The 16,190-nt window shown below is 41.7% G+C and overlaps 1 protein-coding gene, 1 non-coding gene and 1 pseudogene across 5 annotated transcripts; 2 read left to right on the top strand and 1 right to left on the bottom strand.

Annotated features, from left to right (window-relative positions):
- Positions 1–4,954: 4,954 nt before the first annotated feature.
- On the top strand, positions 4,955–5,801 carry LOC115688493 (uncharacterized; annotated as a pseudogene).
- A 4,430-nt stretch (positions 5,802–10,231) lies between these two features.
- On the top strand, positions 10,232–14,750 carry LOC115688520 (putative glucose-6-phosphate 1-epimerase). 4 transcript variants are annotated; one of them, XM_056318123.1, is made up of 10 exons: positions 10,232–10,608; positions 10,830–11,048; positions 11,203–11,449; positions 11,794–11,868; positions 12,204–12,260; positions 12,338–12,501; positions 12,736–12,870; positions 13,499–13,601; positions 13,768–13,867; positions 14,293–14,750. In XM_056318123.1, the coding sequence occupies exons 3-10, from the start codon at positions 11,336–11,338 to the stop codon at positions 14,460–14,462; spliced, it is 918 nt and encodes a 305-aa protein (XP_056174098.1). In that variant the 5' UTR covers positions 10,232–10,608; positions 10,830–11,048; positions 11,203–11,335; the 3' UTR covers positions 14,463–14,750. The 4 variants fall into 4 exon arrangements, with proteins under 4 accessions (XP_056174098.1, XP_056174097.1, XP_056174099.1 ...); XM_056318122.1 differs by having other exon boundaries at positions 10,830–11,053; XM_056318124.1 differs by having other exon boundaries at positions 10,830–11,066.
- Positions 14,751–14,878: 128 nt separating this feature from the next.
- On the bottom strand, positions 14,879–14,950 carry TRNAM-CAU (transfer RNA methionine (anticodon CAU)). The gene has a single exon. It is a non-coding gene; the product is annotated as a tRNA-Met (tRNA).
- Positions 14,951–16,190: the final 1,240 nt, after the last annotated feature.

The raw sequence follows: 16,190 nt of genomic DNA, 5'->3' as shown, positions 1-16,190 counted from the left end.
AGTTTAGCTTGAAGTATGGACAATATTATATATCCATGTTGTCAAAGAGATTAATGATTACATGAAGCTAATAAGAGGCAAGACAATATGTGAGAGTAATTTTAGATGATTTTGTATCATGGGTGATGACATGTTGAATTGAGATGAGAATGATGTTGGTTGAAGTCTACTTGTGGTTTTGGTATGAAATTGTTACTAATCTCACAAGAAAAGTTCACTATATTCATTGTGCCATTAGAATACGAGTCATTCTTCGGACTATTTACATGTTAGGGATGCTTGTGGTGGTAGGTTCTTAATTGGAGTTACAACTAATTGCCTACTCTAGACAATTTATCCAACTAGTCAGAGTTTGGACTTAATTAAATAAATATATAGAAAAGGTGGTTGCTTTGGTAATAATACAAAATGTGGGAGTTGTATGTAGTGCCAAGAAGATAGTCATATGGCTCGAATAGAAAATGACTGGCCTTAGCTATTTGATTTGACTAGTAGAGCTAGAATAAGAGAAAATTGAGTTAAAGAGTGAAATGAGAAATGAGAAATTATGTTGGTTAATCTTGTAATTTTGTTAAGCTAAATATTATATAATTGATGTGAATATGATTGTAAAAAGTGAATGTATTCTTGATACTCTTGGTGATCAAATTCTGAACATTTTGAGTGTAATATCAATTTAGTGTAAAAATGTCTTTTGTGTAATGGATCTCGTAGTTTGACATACATTTTAGTTGTATTGGCAACTTGAGAATAATCATAAACTCGTGTGATGTAAAAATGTTGCGGGCTCTTGAATTGAATTACTTTATAAATAAGAGTTGGCAGATTCCAAATGATAATAAATTGATGTTTGGTTTCCCGGTTAATATGAGAAATGCCAAGAGATTAGTGTGATGTTATTTGCACTATAATTACATGGCAATTGGTGCGTAGCAACGATTTGCATGTGATGACACCGAGTGATGAGTGTGTTATGAATAAGATAGCGCATGATAACCATTCTAGTTCTGTCCAGAACTGATTTTCTGTTCCCAAAAATAGCTTTGGACCAGAAACCCGTTTGGTAACGCAATTCCATTTTTCTATTTCTGGAACAACTTTTTGTTCCAGAACCGATTCTGAACCAGAAATCATAACCAAAAAAAAAAAAAGTAGGTTTTCTATTTCTACACAAAAAATGAGAATCATTTCTGAGAGAACTCTTTCTTCAAAACATGACACCGAGTGATGAGTGTGTTATGAATAAGGTAGCGCATGATAACCATTCTGGTTCTGTCCAGAACTGATTTTCTGTTTCCAGAATAGCTTTGGACCAGAAACCCGTTTGGTAACGCAATTCCATTTTTCTATTTCTGGAACAAATTTTTGTTCCGGAATCGATTCTGAACCAGAAATCAGAACAAAAAAAAAAGTAGGTTTTCTATTTCTAGACCAAAAATGAGTATCATTTCTGAGAGAACTCTTTCTTCAAAACACATGTTCATCTGAAAGTCACGATCTTTGAGGTGGGAAAAAAAAGCAAAAAATCAAAAATTTCAAAACTTCACAGAATGGCTTAGAATCTGTGGCTACCCACTTTGAGCGAAATTTAAATTTTTTTAGATGCCCGAAAAAAATAAAAAAAATCAAAAAATCAAAAATTTCAAAATTTCACAAAATGGCTTAAAATACCTATGGTCACCCACTTTGAGGGAAATTTAATTTTTTTAGATGCCAAAAAAAATAAAAAATAATCAAAAAATCTAAAATTTAAAAAATTCACGTAATGTCTTAGAATACCCGTGGCCACCCAATTTGAGCGAAATTTAATTTTTTTAGGTGCTGAAAAAAATTTAAAAAAGCAAAAAAATAAAAAATTTCAAAACTTCACAAAATGGCTTAGAATACCTGTGGCCATCCACTTTGAATGAAATTTAAATTTTTTTAGGTGCCGAAAAAAATAAAAAAATTCAAAATTTCACAGAATGGATTAGAATACCTGTGGCCACCCACTTTGAGCGAAATTTAACTTTTTTAGATGCCAAAAAAAATAAAAATAAGCAAAAAAGCAAAAACTTCAAAACTTCACAGAATGGCTTAAAATACCTGTGTCCACCCACTTTGAGCGAAATTTTATTTTTTTTAGTTGCCTAAAAAATCAAAAAAATCAAAAAATCAAAAATTTTAAAACTTCACAGAATGGCTTAGAATACCTGTGGCCATCCACTTTGAGCGAAATTTAAATTTTTTTAGGTGCCGAAAAAAATAAAATAATAAATTTTTTTAAAAATTCACAGAATTGCTTAGAATACCTGTGGCCACCCACTTTGAGCGAAATTTAAGTTTTTTAGGTGCCAAAAAAAATAAAAATAAGCAAAAAAGCAAAAATTTCAAAACTTCACAGAATGGCTTAGAATACCTGTGGCCACCAACTTTGAATGAAATTTTATTTTTTTTAGGTGCCGAAAAAAAGAAAAAAAAGCAAAAAATCAAAAATTTCAAAACTTCACAGAATGGCTTAGAATACATGTGGCCATCCACTTTGAGTGAAATTTAATTTTCTTTAGGTGCTGAAAAAAATTAAAAAATCAAAAAAACCAAAAATACCATTTGGGCACCTAAAAAAAATTAAATTTCACTCAAAGTGGGTGGCTAGAGACATTCTAAGTCATTCTATGAAGTTTTAAAATTTTTGATTTTTTTATGTTTTTATTTTTTTTTCTAGGCACCTAAAAAATTAAAATTTCACTCAAAGGCGCTGCTACGTATATTCTAAGTCATTCTGAAAGTTTTGCAATTTTGATTTTTTGCTTCTTTTTTCACCTCAAAAAATTAAAATTTCACTCAAAGTGGGTGGTCACAGGTATTCTAAGCTATTCTGTGAAGTTTTGAAATTTTTGAGTTTTTGAATTTTTTTGGGCACCTTAAAAAATTTAAATTTCACTCAAAGTGAGTGGCCACATGTATTCTAAACTATTCTGTGAAGTTTTGAAATTTTTGATTTTTTGATTTTTTTGGGCACCTTAAAAAATTAAATTTCACTAAAAGTGGGTGGCCACAGGTATTTTAAGCCATTCTATGAAGTTTTGAAATTTTTGATTTTTTGATTTCTTTTGAAAAAATTCAACAAATTTCCTATTTTCCCAAAATCTGAATTTTTTTTTATTTTTTGGAAATTGTGATGAATTTTTCTAGAATTTTTCAATTTTTTTTGGATTTTTTTAAAATTTTTTTAGATTTTTAGGAATTTTTTGGATTTTCTAATTATTTTTAGGGTTAATACTCGAAAAACAACTCGACACTTAATGACATTTACCCAAACTATTTTTTTGACCATAAAAAACCCCAAACTAGTACTACTGACAATTTTACCCAACATACCACAAAAACCCCAAACCGTACACATGTGACAATTTTACCCCGAACTAATTTTTAATATTATTTTTTTATTTTTTTGAATTTTTTCTTTTTTCTTTTCTTTTCTTTTCTTTTTTTTTTCCTTCAACTTCAACCTTTAGGCCGTCCTCGCCGCCCAGGCAAGGGCAACCCTTGGCCCGACTCGAGGTGGCGGCCTCTCGGCGCAGCGAGGTCGCCCTCGCCGGATCCGGGCGAGGCCGTCCTCGCTCGCCAGTGGCAAGTGGCGACCCTCACTGCGTCGGGCGAGGGCCGTCCTCGCCCGCCCAGGCAAGGGTGACCCCTCGCCGACGCAGCGAGGGTCGCCTCGCTCGCGTCGGCGAGGGCCGTCCTCGCTCGCTAGGCAAGGGCAACCCTCGCCCGACTCGGAGCGAAGGCGGCCCTCGCCCGACGCAGCGAGGGTTGCCCTCGTCGGCGTCGGCGAAGGTTGCCCCCGCCGGATCTGGCGAGGGCCGCCTCGCCGGCGTCGGCCGCCTCGCCCGACACAGCGAGGGTCGCCCTCGGCTCGCTGCCGCTCTGCTGCGGACCGGCGACCGACGAGTTTGAAAATGAAAAAAAAAAAAAAGAAAAGAAAAGAATAAAAATTCGAAAAAAAATAATAATATTAAAATTTTAATTCAGGGTAAAATTGTCACATATGTACCAGTTTGGGGTTTTTTGTGGTAAGTTCAGGGTAAAATTGTCACAGGTGTACCAGTTTGGGGTTTTTGGTGGTCAAAAAAATAGTTCAGGGTAAAATTGTCACAGGTGTACCAGTTTGGGGTTTTTTATGGTCAAAAAAATAGTTTGGGGTAAATGTGTCACAAGTGTACCAGTTTAGGGTTTTTCGTGGTATTAACCCTTATTTTTATTCCATTTCTAAAAAAATGGATTTTTGTTCCTGGAAATAAAATTTTGTGTTGTTTATCAAACCGACTTTTGTTTCAAGAAATAGAAATTTTGTGCTGTTATCAAACGGGTTTCTGTTCCAGAAATAGAAATTTTTTGTCGTTATCAAATGGGTTTCTTTTCTTAGAAACTCATCCTGGAACCAGAAATAGAAAAATCTATTTATGTTTCAGGAACTCATTCTGGAACAGAATGGTTATCATTCGCTACCTAAGAGTACGTGGGTTTGCAAATGATGATAAATGGATATTTGATTTCCATTGTTGATACAGAAACTGCGAAGAGGTCAGTATGATGTCATTTACAGGTCTGGTTATTGAAATATACATGGCAATTGTTATGTTACAATGATTTGCATATGACTGACGCCATGTGATAAAAACCTTTGCCACGGCCTGCTCGCTCCCTTATATGAGTACGTGTATAATACTCTTGAGTTAGCCAAACATTCTAGCACATGAAATTATTCTATACAAGGTTGAGAGTAGGGGTGTCACAACCAAACCGAAAAATCGAACTGAGATACGAACCGAACCGAACCGAACAGAAAATTTCATGCATTTCGGTTCGATTTCGGTTTCGGTTCGGATAATCAAAATTAACCATTTTTTTTTCAATTCGGTTTATTTCAGTTCGGTTCGGATCAATTCGGATTGAACCGAATTGAAATAAACACTTCGGTTTCTGCGGCAACTTCTACCCGATCTGCCTCTAGGGGTTCGACCCCATCAACTCCCCCCCGCACCCTAGCCAACGCGTCATGTGCCGCAACTGCCCTTCCATCTCCCACCTCTCCTGCGTCACTTCCAGCTCCAACTCCAACCACCACTTCCAGTGCCCCTTCTGCTCCAACCCTAAGTTCTGGTTCCTCTCCCTCGGGCAAGTCCCCAGCAACAGGGAGGACAAGAGGTCGAGGGTCGAGGTGAACGCGGGCCTCGAGGCCGTCATCACCCCCCGGGGGGGCGCCCTCCTCGGGGACGATAGGGACGACATGAGGAGGGTGATCGACAGGGAGTCGGCCAAGGCTCTGGTCGCGGCGGCCAAGATTGCCTGCACCACGATGAGCAAGGCCGCGGCCATCGCGAGGGTCGAGGCGGAGCAGAGGGTCAAGGAGGCGGCGCTGGCGAGGGAGGCCTTAGAGAGGGTGGCCTTCTTGACGCTGAAGGAGAAGGAGAGGGATTTGAAGGTGGGGGTTGCCAATGGGGTTGGGTTTGCTCCGGAGCAGAAGGTTAAGCCCAGGGTTGTGGAGAACGAGAAGGTGAATCAAGGGGTTGATGGGATTTTGGGTTCGTCGCCGACAAATGGTGTTGTCTTGGTTGCCGGGGGTGTACAAGGAGAGAAGTTGCATTCGGTTTCGCCGGTTGCTGAGCTCAATAACTTTCAACAGAATAAAACCGAAAACTGATCCGAACCAAACCAAACCAAATCGGTTTTTCGGTTCGGTTCCAATTCGGTTCGAGCGAGTTTCGGTTCGGTTCAGGGGTGCTTCCTTAACGGTTCGGTTCGGTTCGATTTTTCAAGAAAACCTAACCGAATTGAACCGTTTACGGCCCTAGTTGAGAGGACACGAAGTCCTACGATTCATATGCGAAATGATACAACTTGAGTGGCAAAATAAGGCTCGAGCAGCCTGTGATATTATAGGAATAGCCATCATCATCATACGAATGCACAGTGATGTATTAATTCTCGCTAATGTAGATGACACATGTGACGGATAGTATGATAGGCGCGGTAAAGAGGCAAGCAACTTCTATTCGAATCATTCAATTTCGATTGCATTTGCCCGACGCTTCAAAATTGTGCACTTTGACTAGCCTTCGAACAATTAATTATCATGGAGACCTCGGAAGTTCTTGGTTAGGACTACTAATGGTATACCCTATAGATCGCAGGCGTACTCCAAATTTGGACCAATTAATTAGTCAGAGCAAGAGTTAAACTAAAAAACAATTTCGTACATAGTGGCCTTGCACTTATCTGGTAGTGACCCCACCTTCTTAGCTCTATCTACATCATCCCCCCTCTAAAAATATTCAGCTACATCTCAATAAATTTCCAGAAAATTTTCAGGATTTGTGGTTGAACAATTAATTATTAATTAAACACCCGCAACGCGTGGCTTTCGTCCTCGTGTTCTTATTTTATATCATTTTCCTGCATGCGAGGAATATGAGCAGTTCATTTTTTCGACTTTCGCTAAGAATATCGTTAATTTTCGAGAAAATTCCAAAAATGGCCCGAAGTAGAGTGATTGAGGGCCTTTTTTCTGAACAATGTGTTCAAGCCCTTATTCGAGATTGATTTGTCCACTTCATGCTTTTATTCGAAACTAATCTGTTCACTTCGAATTCTTATTTGAAATAATGTTCGCTCTGGACTTTCTTTTGAGAAAACGATCTCATTGTAGGTCCTTATTTCGAATTTTTCCATAATTTTTTAACATTTTTTTCGAATTTAGCTAAGTCATTGCGGATTCGACAAAAAAAAATAATAAAAAAAAGACGCTGCGGATTCTTTAACTACGGACTCTTGCGTGAATCTTAGGACGTGCGGCGCTGCTACTTTTTCATTGCCTCGAAGGGTAAATGTACAGTACGATGCTTCGTTCAAGGGATAACAATAGTTGCTGTTGGAGAAAGTATATCTACGATTAGCCCATAACCTTTCAGGCCGAATAATCGAATCGATTAGAAAGGCTTGATGTGAAAATTTCGAAGATGACATGTAGATGGGATCTTTCCCTTTCATTTTGCCACCGTCCGCCAGTACTATCGACCCGATAAAGAGAGGAAAAGCGGTACGTCGATCGGCTTTCGCGCACCAAATCAGGTAATTTCATCTTTTTGATCCCATCAAATGCAATTCGGTCGAGCAAAATCAAATTGATCGTTTTGTACAAATATGAGCTCGACTAGATGGACCCATCAATCGAGGTCCAATGCCAGACATTCGCGACCAATCGCTCGAGGTTTGACCCATCACGATGCGGGTCTCAAGTATTCTAGAACATGTAATCAGCTGAACCGATTTAGGAAAACTATTTTCTAAAACACTAGGCTTTCTTGCATAAGATGTAGCGAGAAGTTCGAGTAATCAAAGGAGTCTGAGCGTCGGTTCGCTGTCCTAACTGTACGATTTCAAGCATCTTTTCAAATATTCATCTAAACGAAATGCTAATGTCGAGTATTATCTCGATCCATCGACAGCAGAAAAGAATGATAGCTAGCTTCATTGTAAAGGTTAGAAACTATATAAGTATTCTTTCCAAATATGGACGAAAGATCATATGCTTACACTATATCCCTCAATCCCCCAAAAAAGAGGGGCTTCCCTGGCGACCTTACCTATACCAGATAATTGAGGAGTAAAATCCTTCTTTTGATATGAAGCCCTAATTTGTTGACCGTATCGGCATTTCGGTTGTATTTTTTCTTTCTCGCAAAATCCCCTTCCTCCCCTAGACATGGCCACGGGCCGGTTTTGGCCCGAATGGCCGGGGTCAACGGACCGGTCCCGGGCCATTCGGAACCGGAACGGCCCGAGGCCTACGGGCGTTCCGGTTCCAATACTTGGGCCCGAACCCGATTCGGGTTCCAAAAAAAAAAATTTGCTGCTGCAGCATCCCCCCAAACTTTTTTGCCTTTTTCCCTACAAGCTTCCCCCCTCCGCCATCTTCTCTCTCGTCTTTTCTCTCTCTCTCTCTCTCTCTCTCTCTCTCTTCGCGATTCGAATTCGATCGGAGAGGAAAACCCTACCTTCCCCCCCTTTTCCCCGCTCCGGTGATCCGCCCATGGCGAAGAAGAGGAAGTCCGTCACGTCCCGCCTCGACGAGGTGGACCGGAGCCTCTACTGAGTCTACTCCTCCTTCTGCAGCGCCGCCAACTCCCTCTCCCAGCTCTACACCCAGGCCATGAACCACCAGCGCCTCTCCTTCCAGGCCGAGGAGCGTTCCCACCCCCACCCACGCCCACCTCCTCCAGTCCTCCTCCTCCAAATCCCTCCTTCCCCCCTCTCCCTTGCGCCTCCTCCGGTCCTCCCCTTTTCTCCTCCGCTCGCCCCCCGTCTTCCCAGATCTAACCCCCGCCACCGTCGCCCCCGTCCATGGCCACAGCCGACGCCGACGCCGACGCCCCCCTCCTCCTCCCCCCTCGCTACCCTGCGCCTCCTCCCCTTTTCTCCTCCTCCCCCTCGAACCGGAACTGGCCGGAACCGGAACCAGCCTGGAACCGCCGGAACCGAAACCGGCCCAGAACCGCCGGTTCATACATGACCACAAACCGGAACCGCCAGTTCATACATGGCCACAAACCGGAACCGGCGGTTCCTGAACCGTGGCCATGTCTACCCCCCCAAAATCCTTCGACTGTATCGAGTACGGTCTTATCCGTGATATAATTTTAATTAAAGTTCCATTAGTCGTCACTAGTACGATAACAATGACACGATATATGTACGTGGCGTAGCAAATTATAATCAATTCTCTTTTCAATGAATGAATTATAGAAGCGAAAATTGAACTTTTTGTGACGAAAAGTAAGGATAACATATAATAAACTTGAGACCCTGAAGGTCTAAAACTCAAGGCCGCCAAGTGATCAAAATCCTCCATGGATGTGACTAAGACCAATCGAAATTTCTTTGCCCTTTTTCCCCTCTTTTTCGTCGCCGGTGTTACGAGCGGAGACCAGTCTCGGTCAAGAAGAGCAAGCCCGGGTGATCCTAATCTTGGCTCCCAAATTAAACGAGGAGCACGTTTTTTCAACGAAAGGACCGAGCAACACGTTCGTCACCTACGATTTGCGAAGGAGGAAAGGATCCTAGGAAAGGGGCCGAACAGGGGAAAAAAACGCGAGGAAAACACACACGATGTCCAAAGCGATCATCATGGCTCGCGTGACCCGTGTGCTCTTTTGCCGATTCCCTCTCTCTCTCTCTCTCTCTCTCCCCCCCGTTCGTACTAAAGTCAAGCTGCTGAAAGCTCATCCATGACAAGATGCATGCACGTCGTGTCGAGCCTTTCTTTTCGGACCCCCATTTTCCTCGCACGCATCGGGAATTTAGGAATCGAGAAGCGGGCGGAGTAAACGGGGGTGGGAGAGACGGATGGGAGTGAACTTGCGGGATTCGCACAAGTCCCACACGATCTCCCGGAGACAAATCATGTCGGTAGGATCCATTTGAAGATTCGAGATATTTGATACTAGTATTGCTCGTAATCATGCATAGAAATGATTCGAGATTATGACTAAACTTCACGGGGAAAAAGATACAGAAAAACCTTAAATTATGCCTATTATGACACATTTGTCCTAAACTTTTTTCTATGACATAAAAAATCCCAAATCTATACCCGTGTGTGAGACATTTACCCTCCGTCAAAATTCTGTTCATGAGAACTGTTAAAAATCTGCCTACATGGATATAAAAAAGAAAACAGTATTGACGTGACGCCCACGTGACTTAAATAAAAATAATATGATTTTGATTGAAAAATCACCTAACGAAACCTTAACAAAGCGTAAATATGTCACGTAGGTACAAGTTTTGAGTTTTTTTATATCACTAGAAAAAAGTTTGGGATAAATGTGTCATAATGATATAGTTTGAGGTTTTTGATGTCGTAAAAAAAAATATCAAGATAAATGTGTCACGATGAACAAAGGTTGAGTTTTTCTGTGGCTGTTTTCCCAACTTCCAAATACGAAATCGGTTGTTCTGCTTAAGTCTCGACGGGCCTCCCTCTGGGCAACATAAAAAGTGACTTAAGCGCGAGTTCCGAGCAACAGACGAGATTGCGATCAGCGAGCGGGAGATAGAGCTCGAGAGATAGAGCTCGAGATGAGTTATCTTATCCGATGTTTGGACGGTCCTCCGAACGGGGTCCTATTCATATAAACTCTGAAGTATCAGCCGTCACGGAGACATTGATTTGATTGGAATACGAGATATTAAAAAAAATTAGTTAGAACGAAGGAAAACGCACATTTATCCTGAAGCTCAAGGGGCCGTTAATTCAGGTAATCCTGGTGGGTGCGTTCGGACATCCGAAGGATCTGGGTGGTTGACAGTAGCCGCCACTAGGATACAAAGTCAAACGACAATCCAAGCAAGAAGAACACGCGGGTTTCTGCTCGCAAAGCTCGGTCTTGAACGCGAGTTCGGCCGGCGCTGTGGTTCGACTGAATATCTCTCCAGCGACGTCGTCGTCGTCTCCTCTCTCTGACCAATCCTCAGTCTCGGACGGAGTCGCAGGGGAATGCCAAGTTAATTAATGTCCAAAAGGGTGTTCTTGAAGTCTTCAGCCCCGGGCCTTTTGCCGAACAGGTGTGCTGCGTTCTCAAGTTGCCTCCGTTTGGTGGGCAAGAGCTAAAAGTCTCTCCTCTTTATTCCTTCTTTTTGGCTTCGTCAAATGCCTGAGTTTGTCTGAAAGATTCAATTGGAAGTCTCTGTTTTTTTTTGGGGGGGGGTGGGATTTGATGGTCTTCGGAACCCACTTTTGAATCTGCTCGTTCACTTTGTCAAAATCCAACGCATTGTCTTGTCAGGTTTCTGGAAGTGGGGTTTTTCTCTATATATGGTCTTCCTCCTTTTCCGTTTTTCGCCTCTCGCCACATCGGTTTTGCATTTTTTCTCCATCCGGGCTTCAAGTTTTTCGAGTGGATTTCGAGCCACGTTCGGGATTCGGGTTCTGTCTCTGTCGGTGAGCCTCGAGGGACGATAATAACTGTTGGCGCTTTTGGCGTTGGGAGAAAGTAATAAAAAGGGTGAGGTAGGCGGAAATGGTAGCTCAACTTTTTTTTGTTTGGTTGGAGTTCACGAGATTGTTTTGGATTGTCACCGGAAAGGTGTTTGACGAAAGTCCCCGGAGACACTCAATTTCATTGGGTGAAAGCTGACTTGTTTTGGGTTATCTTGCAGCCATTGTAGACGTCTTCAAGAACTTGAGACAGGAGAGAAGTAAGAGAGAGAGAGAGAGAGGGAGAGAGAGAGAGAGAGAGAGAAGGAGAGGTACTTTCTTTCTACTTCATTCAAATACCCTTGCAATTTTGAAATGAATCACTCTGGAGTAGCCTGTGATAAAAAAACAGCTTCCGTCGAAGTCGTGAAGAACCGTAACGGGATTGAGCAAGTCCTGCTTCAGAATTCTCGCGGGGCTTCAGCCCGGGTTAGACCTTTATGAATTTCTTGATGAACCGCTGCTCCATTCTATTTTTCTTGGCATTTGAGCGTTACTGGGTCATTCTCTGATGAGCGTTCTTGAAAATGTCTAGTTGAGAAAACTCAAAGCAGGTTAAGTTGTTAAGGTTTGGGCACGTCGGATAATGCACTTTGAGTCTTCATTGTCTCTGGATATCCGTATCAAAGGAGTTGTTGGTATATGACTGAAGTTCATGAACAATATTTGTTTCCTTTCAACTTGTTAGATGCAAGAAATTGGCCCTAATATATGACATGCTGCAGATTGCATGTCATAGCTTACATGCTTATTTCTTATTTCTTATCTTTCAGGTTAGTTTGCATGGAGGGCAAGTTCTTTCATGGAAGACTGACCGCGGAGAGGAACTATTGTTCATAAGCAGTAAGGTAAATGATTTTGACACAAATTCGTCCTTGAATGGATGGATACTTTCATTAGCTAGATCTGTATTTGTTTAATTTTGAAAGAAGTTGAATATTACCTAAAATACACTATAATTTCATGATGTCAAGATACAGCAAGAGAGTTTTTAAGGTCTCATGAAGTCTTATGTTGTACTCTCTTACTTATCAATCCCTGAGGAACTTGTTTTCCCATCATCGGTTTTGATTAAGTCTGTTACTCTTTCTGGCTGAGTTTGAAACTGCCTAAATGTTGTTGAGTGCTCGCTTCTCATCCTTATTTCTGTCCTCTTTCCACCTTGATTTTGTATATACTATAGGCAATCTTCATGCCACCAACCCCAGTACGAGGAGGAATTCCAATTTGTTTCCCACAGGTATTTATTTTTGTGCTAATGATTGCTTCAGCAATTTGGTATACACAAGAATGACAGATTGAATTTTGAACATCAAGTTTGGAACACGAGGATCACTGGAGCAACATGGCTTTGCCAGGAACAAGATTTGGGTTATGGATGATCATCCTCCACCACTACAGCCTAGCGATTCCAGTGGCAAATCCTTTATCGACCTGCTTCTTAAACCATCTGAAGATGATCTTAAGATTTGGCCACACAGGTAATGTCTTCTTGAACTCCTTGTAGGTTCTTCCTATTTAACATGGTTCGCGGTTGATATTAAGGCTAAGAAAGCATGTACTTTGTGGAGTAATTGCTTTTGAGGACTCCATGATAATTAAGGTTTTGAGCCATTTCTTATACTGCTCTTTCGCTTTGAAGCATGTCTAGTGAGATACTTTTGAATTTTTTTTTTATTTATGGTCACATTATTAATCTGGATCTTGCTCTTCAGTTTCGAGTATCGCCTTAGGGTGTCTTTATCAGCAGAAGGGTACCTGACCTTGATATCACGCGTCAGAAACATCAATTGCAAACCGTTCAGTTTTTCAATGGCGTATCACACATATTTCTCCATATCTGATATCAGGTAATCAGCAGTCATACCGACTCATTTTCTCCTTACAAATAGGATTCTTAATGACCTTTGAGTAAAAATACTTCAGTGTTAGGAGCAAAGATTGATGTTTTAAAGATTCAAGTCACAAATTTAAAGTATACTATTATGAGTTTCAATGGTGTTTCCGGGAGTCCAAATTTATCAAGTTTCAAGTGGATCCACCACTGTGTTTTCCCCTTTTTTGCAGTTAAAAGGTCTCTTGGCTGCATGTTTTCACAGCTATGCAGCACGATTGTCTGCAGCTTGCAGCCTTATAAGATTTTTATTTTGATGAACTGATATACTGTATGACTCATGATCATCGATGAGAAATTAAAAGCATCGACCGATATTTCTACGGTGTGAAACTTAATGGGCTTACAGAAGAGACAATGGAGACTTCGCAAAATAACTGGAAACGTGGCTCAGCAAATTGTAGCTAATACTTACTGTCGTCAGAGTGCCTGACTTATTATAAACGTTAAATTTTATTGCATGCTTGGATTTTCTTGCATGTTAAGTACCTCCATAGTCAACTCACTCTTTTACATGCACATTGCTGGATATGGTCATTTCTGATTGAGCATAATGGGTAACTTCATTTAATTTCCACTAGCAGTGAAGTTAGAATTGAGGGATTGGAGACACTTGACTACCTCGACAACCTATGCGAGAAAAAGCGCTTCACAGAACAAGGAGATGCTTTAACATTTGAATCTGAGGTAATGTTTTAGACGAGTGCTATTACCCGTGTAACAATTAGCGAAGCCTTTATCATTCCCGATGTAACCCAATAAGATACTACATTTCATTTACGGAATAAATTCAAGTCAGAGTGAAATTTCCAAGCTCAGCCTTCTTGTCTCAGTCAGTTTCTTTATGTTGTAGGTGGATCGGGTGTATCTTGGCTCCTCAGATATGATTGCAATTTTCGATCATGAAAGGAAGCGGACTTTCAAAATTCGAAAGGAAGGACTTCCAGATGTAGGTAAGCTTGCTTTGCATCATTGTGTGCATCGGTGATTACCTCCTCACCAGAGCTTAACATGCTACGAAGGGGGCCTCTGCCCTTCCATTTCATCAGACAATGGAAAGACTAGTGAAGTTGCCTGTCAACTGAAAGAATCATATGTACCTTAATGCCGTCACTGTCTATTCTGCCACCATCATTAGGTGCTCCTTGGTTTAGATGCAATCAAGAAGTTATGTCGTCTCAATACCCATTTCTCATGCGATTCGGTCCTAAGACACATTGATTAAGCTAGAATATCCTGCGTCACTTTAGTCCATATCCTCCTGGTTACCATGTCGCTTAGCTGAAAAGGAAAAAGAAAAAAAAAACAAGTAGCATGTCCCGAATACATTACCACACTGTCTAATTTTCGTGGTTGCTGTGACTGCATGTCCACACAGTGGTTTGGAATCCATGGGAGAAGAAATCCAGGTCCATGACCGATTTCGGGGATGAAGAATACCGACAGATGCTCTGCGTCGATGGGGCAGTGATCGAGAAGCCGGTCACCCTCAAGCCGGGCGAGGAATGGACAGGACGGTTGGAACTCTCGTACATCCCTTCAAGCTAAATCTGATGGAAGCTCAACATCAGGCTTGAGTGTAACATTGAATAATGGAGGGGAGATGCTACAATGGACTGATGTGTCCACTGGTTTTTAGCTGATGGAAGCACATCCTTGCTAAGATCAAGATGTATTATTTTTAGGACAATAAGCAGCCTCCAAAAAGATGGTGGCGGTTAGTTTCCTGTTTGCAGAGAGTCCTTTTTCTTTCTCTCAGCAGTAATGTGATGACCAGTGTCAGCAAACTTTGTATGAGCACTGACTACTTAGTACTAATGTACAATACATGTACAATCTCTCTCTCTCTCTCTCCAATGGGAAACAATGAAGAAGAAAAATTGAGTCAAAACAATGAAACAGAAAGAGGGACAGGAGAAGCAAAAAAAAAGGGATGGGGCAATGCCTGAAGCTTTTCTCTGGTTTATCAGAGCCAGGTTTCGATCCTGGGACCTGTGGGTTATGGGCCCACCACGCTTCCGCTGCGCCACTCTGATCCGTTGATACTCATGTGCCAAAAGATTATACTTGAATGAATGTAATAACGTTGGGTATGATAATGGGGCCACAAGCCCAACAATTATGACCCATGTAGGCCCGAGGTTGGATGGCGAAATTCCCCTCCCAAACACGTAAATCCAGCCCGACATTGCCCCTGACCATATGCGATGCCCGAGCCATCTGGTGCCCCCGCCATCGGCCACTTCGATTTGACTTCCGACTTCCTCTCGAATTGAATGAAACACCAATCACCACTTCCAAAAGGATAGAGCCCTTCTCTCTCTCTCTCTCTCTCTCTCTCTCTCTCTCTCTCTCTCTCTCTCTCTCTCTCTCTCTCTCTCGGGTCGGGGGCGCATTGTGCCCTCGACGCGACCTCGTAGGCCTGTTGTGAATCGGTTCGTTTTCATCTTCCCTATGCGCAATTCATGACGTCTTATGTTCGTCGATGATGAAATGAAATGAATAAAGCACATTCGCAGATGAAATCGGCGTTCTCGAACCATATAGCATTTGTAATTTTTAAAGGCATGTTGTTTTAGAACCGGAACGGAAAAACGTTTTTGATCTGTGACAAGTAGGGGTGAGCATGGTTTCAGGGTAAAATCGGGAATCGGGAAACCGGACCTGTGGGAACCAATCCGGTTCCAGGGTTCCAATGCCCCTAGTCCGGTTCCCAGTTCCATTTTTTTAGGAACAGCCGGTTCTCGATTCTTGAACCGAGTATGGAGAACCGGGGGAATCGAGAAATGTAACGTCTGCATTGCCTCGCATGCTTCTCCGAGCGCTTTGTGCATGAAACAAGTCAATAGTCTTCCTTTTAAAGGTATGCACATGGCCTTTCCTTTGCCCCTAAGGGTGTACAAGAATGAGAATTCATCAAATCCCCCATTCTAAAGCTTCTTGGTCACCTTGCAGTAATATATCCTATCCAACTAGCCTTAGCTTCTCCATGAGAACTTGGCTGCTGCAAAACTCCTATGAAAAAATCATGTACTGTTACTCAGTTTTCCCAAAATTGCCTTTAAACATTCAACTCGAATTTTTTCACCCAAGACCCAAAATCCGTTTCGGCCATGTGATCCAAGGTGACATTCACATGAAACAAATTTCAGCCAAACGATACCGTTGCAAGATTATCAGCATGCAGTGGGATTTGTGAATGAAGCATAAAGGGGCAATCAACAGGTGCCTGAGAGGTGGAGACGACCTAACCTTAAAAAAAGTGACAAGACCATG

Source organism: Syzygium oleosum, unplaced genomic scaffold (genome assembly GCF_021117445.2).
Source record: "Syzygium oleosum isolate NSW1041296 unplaced genomic scaffold, Sole_v2.1 Sole_v2.14, whole genome shotgun sequence".
NCBI classification, from domain to species: Eukaryota; Viridiplantae; Streptophyta; class Magnoliopsida; order Myrtales; family Myrtaceae; genus Syzygium; species Syzygium oleosum.
Note: the sequence above shows the minus strand (reverse complement) of the source record. Positions and strands in the feature narration are given on the sequence as shown.

Excerpts from the sequence above, each read along its gene's own strand:
- LOC115688520 (XM_056318121.1), top strand. The coding sequence starts at position 11,336 with ATGAATCACTCTGGAGTAGCCTGTGATAAAAAAACAGCTTCCGTCGAA. Across the intron at positions 11,869-12,203 it reads TATTGTTCATAAGCAGTAAG|GCAATCTTCATGCCACCAAC; the intron begins GTAAATGATTTT and ends TATATACTATAG. Across the intron at positions 12,502-12,735 it reads CTTAAGATTTGGCCACACAG|TTTCGAGTATCGCCTTAGGG; the intron begins GTAATGTCTTCT and ends CTTGCTCTTCAG.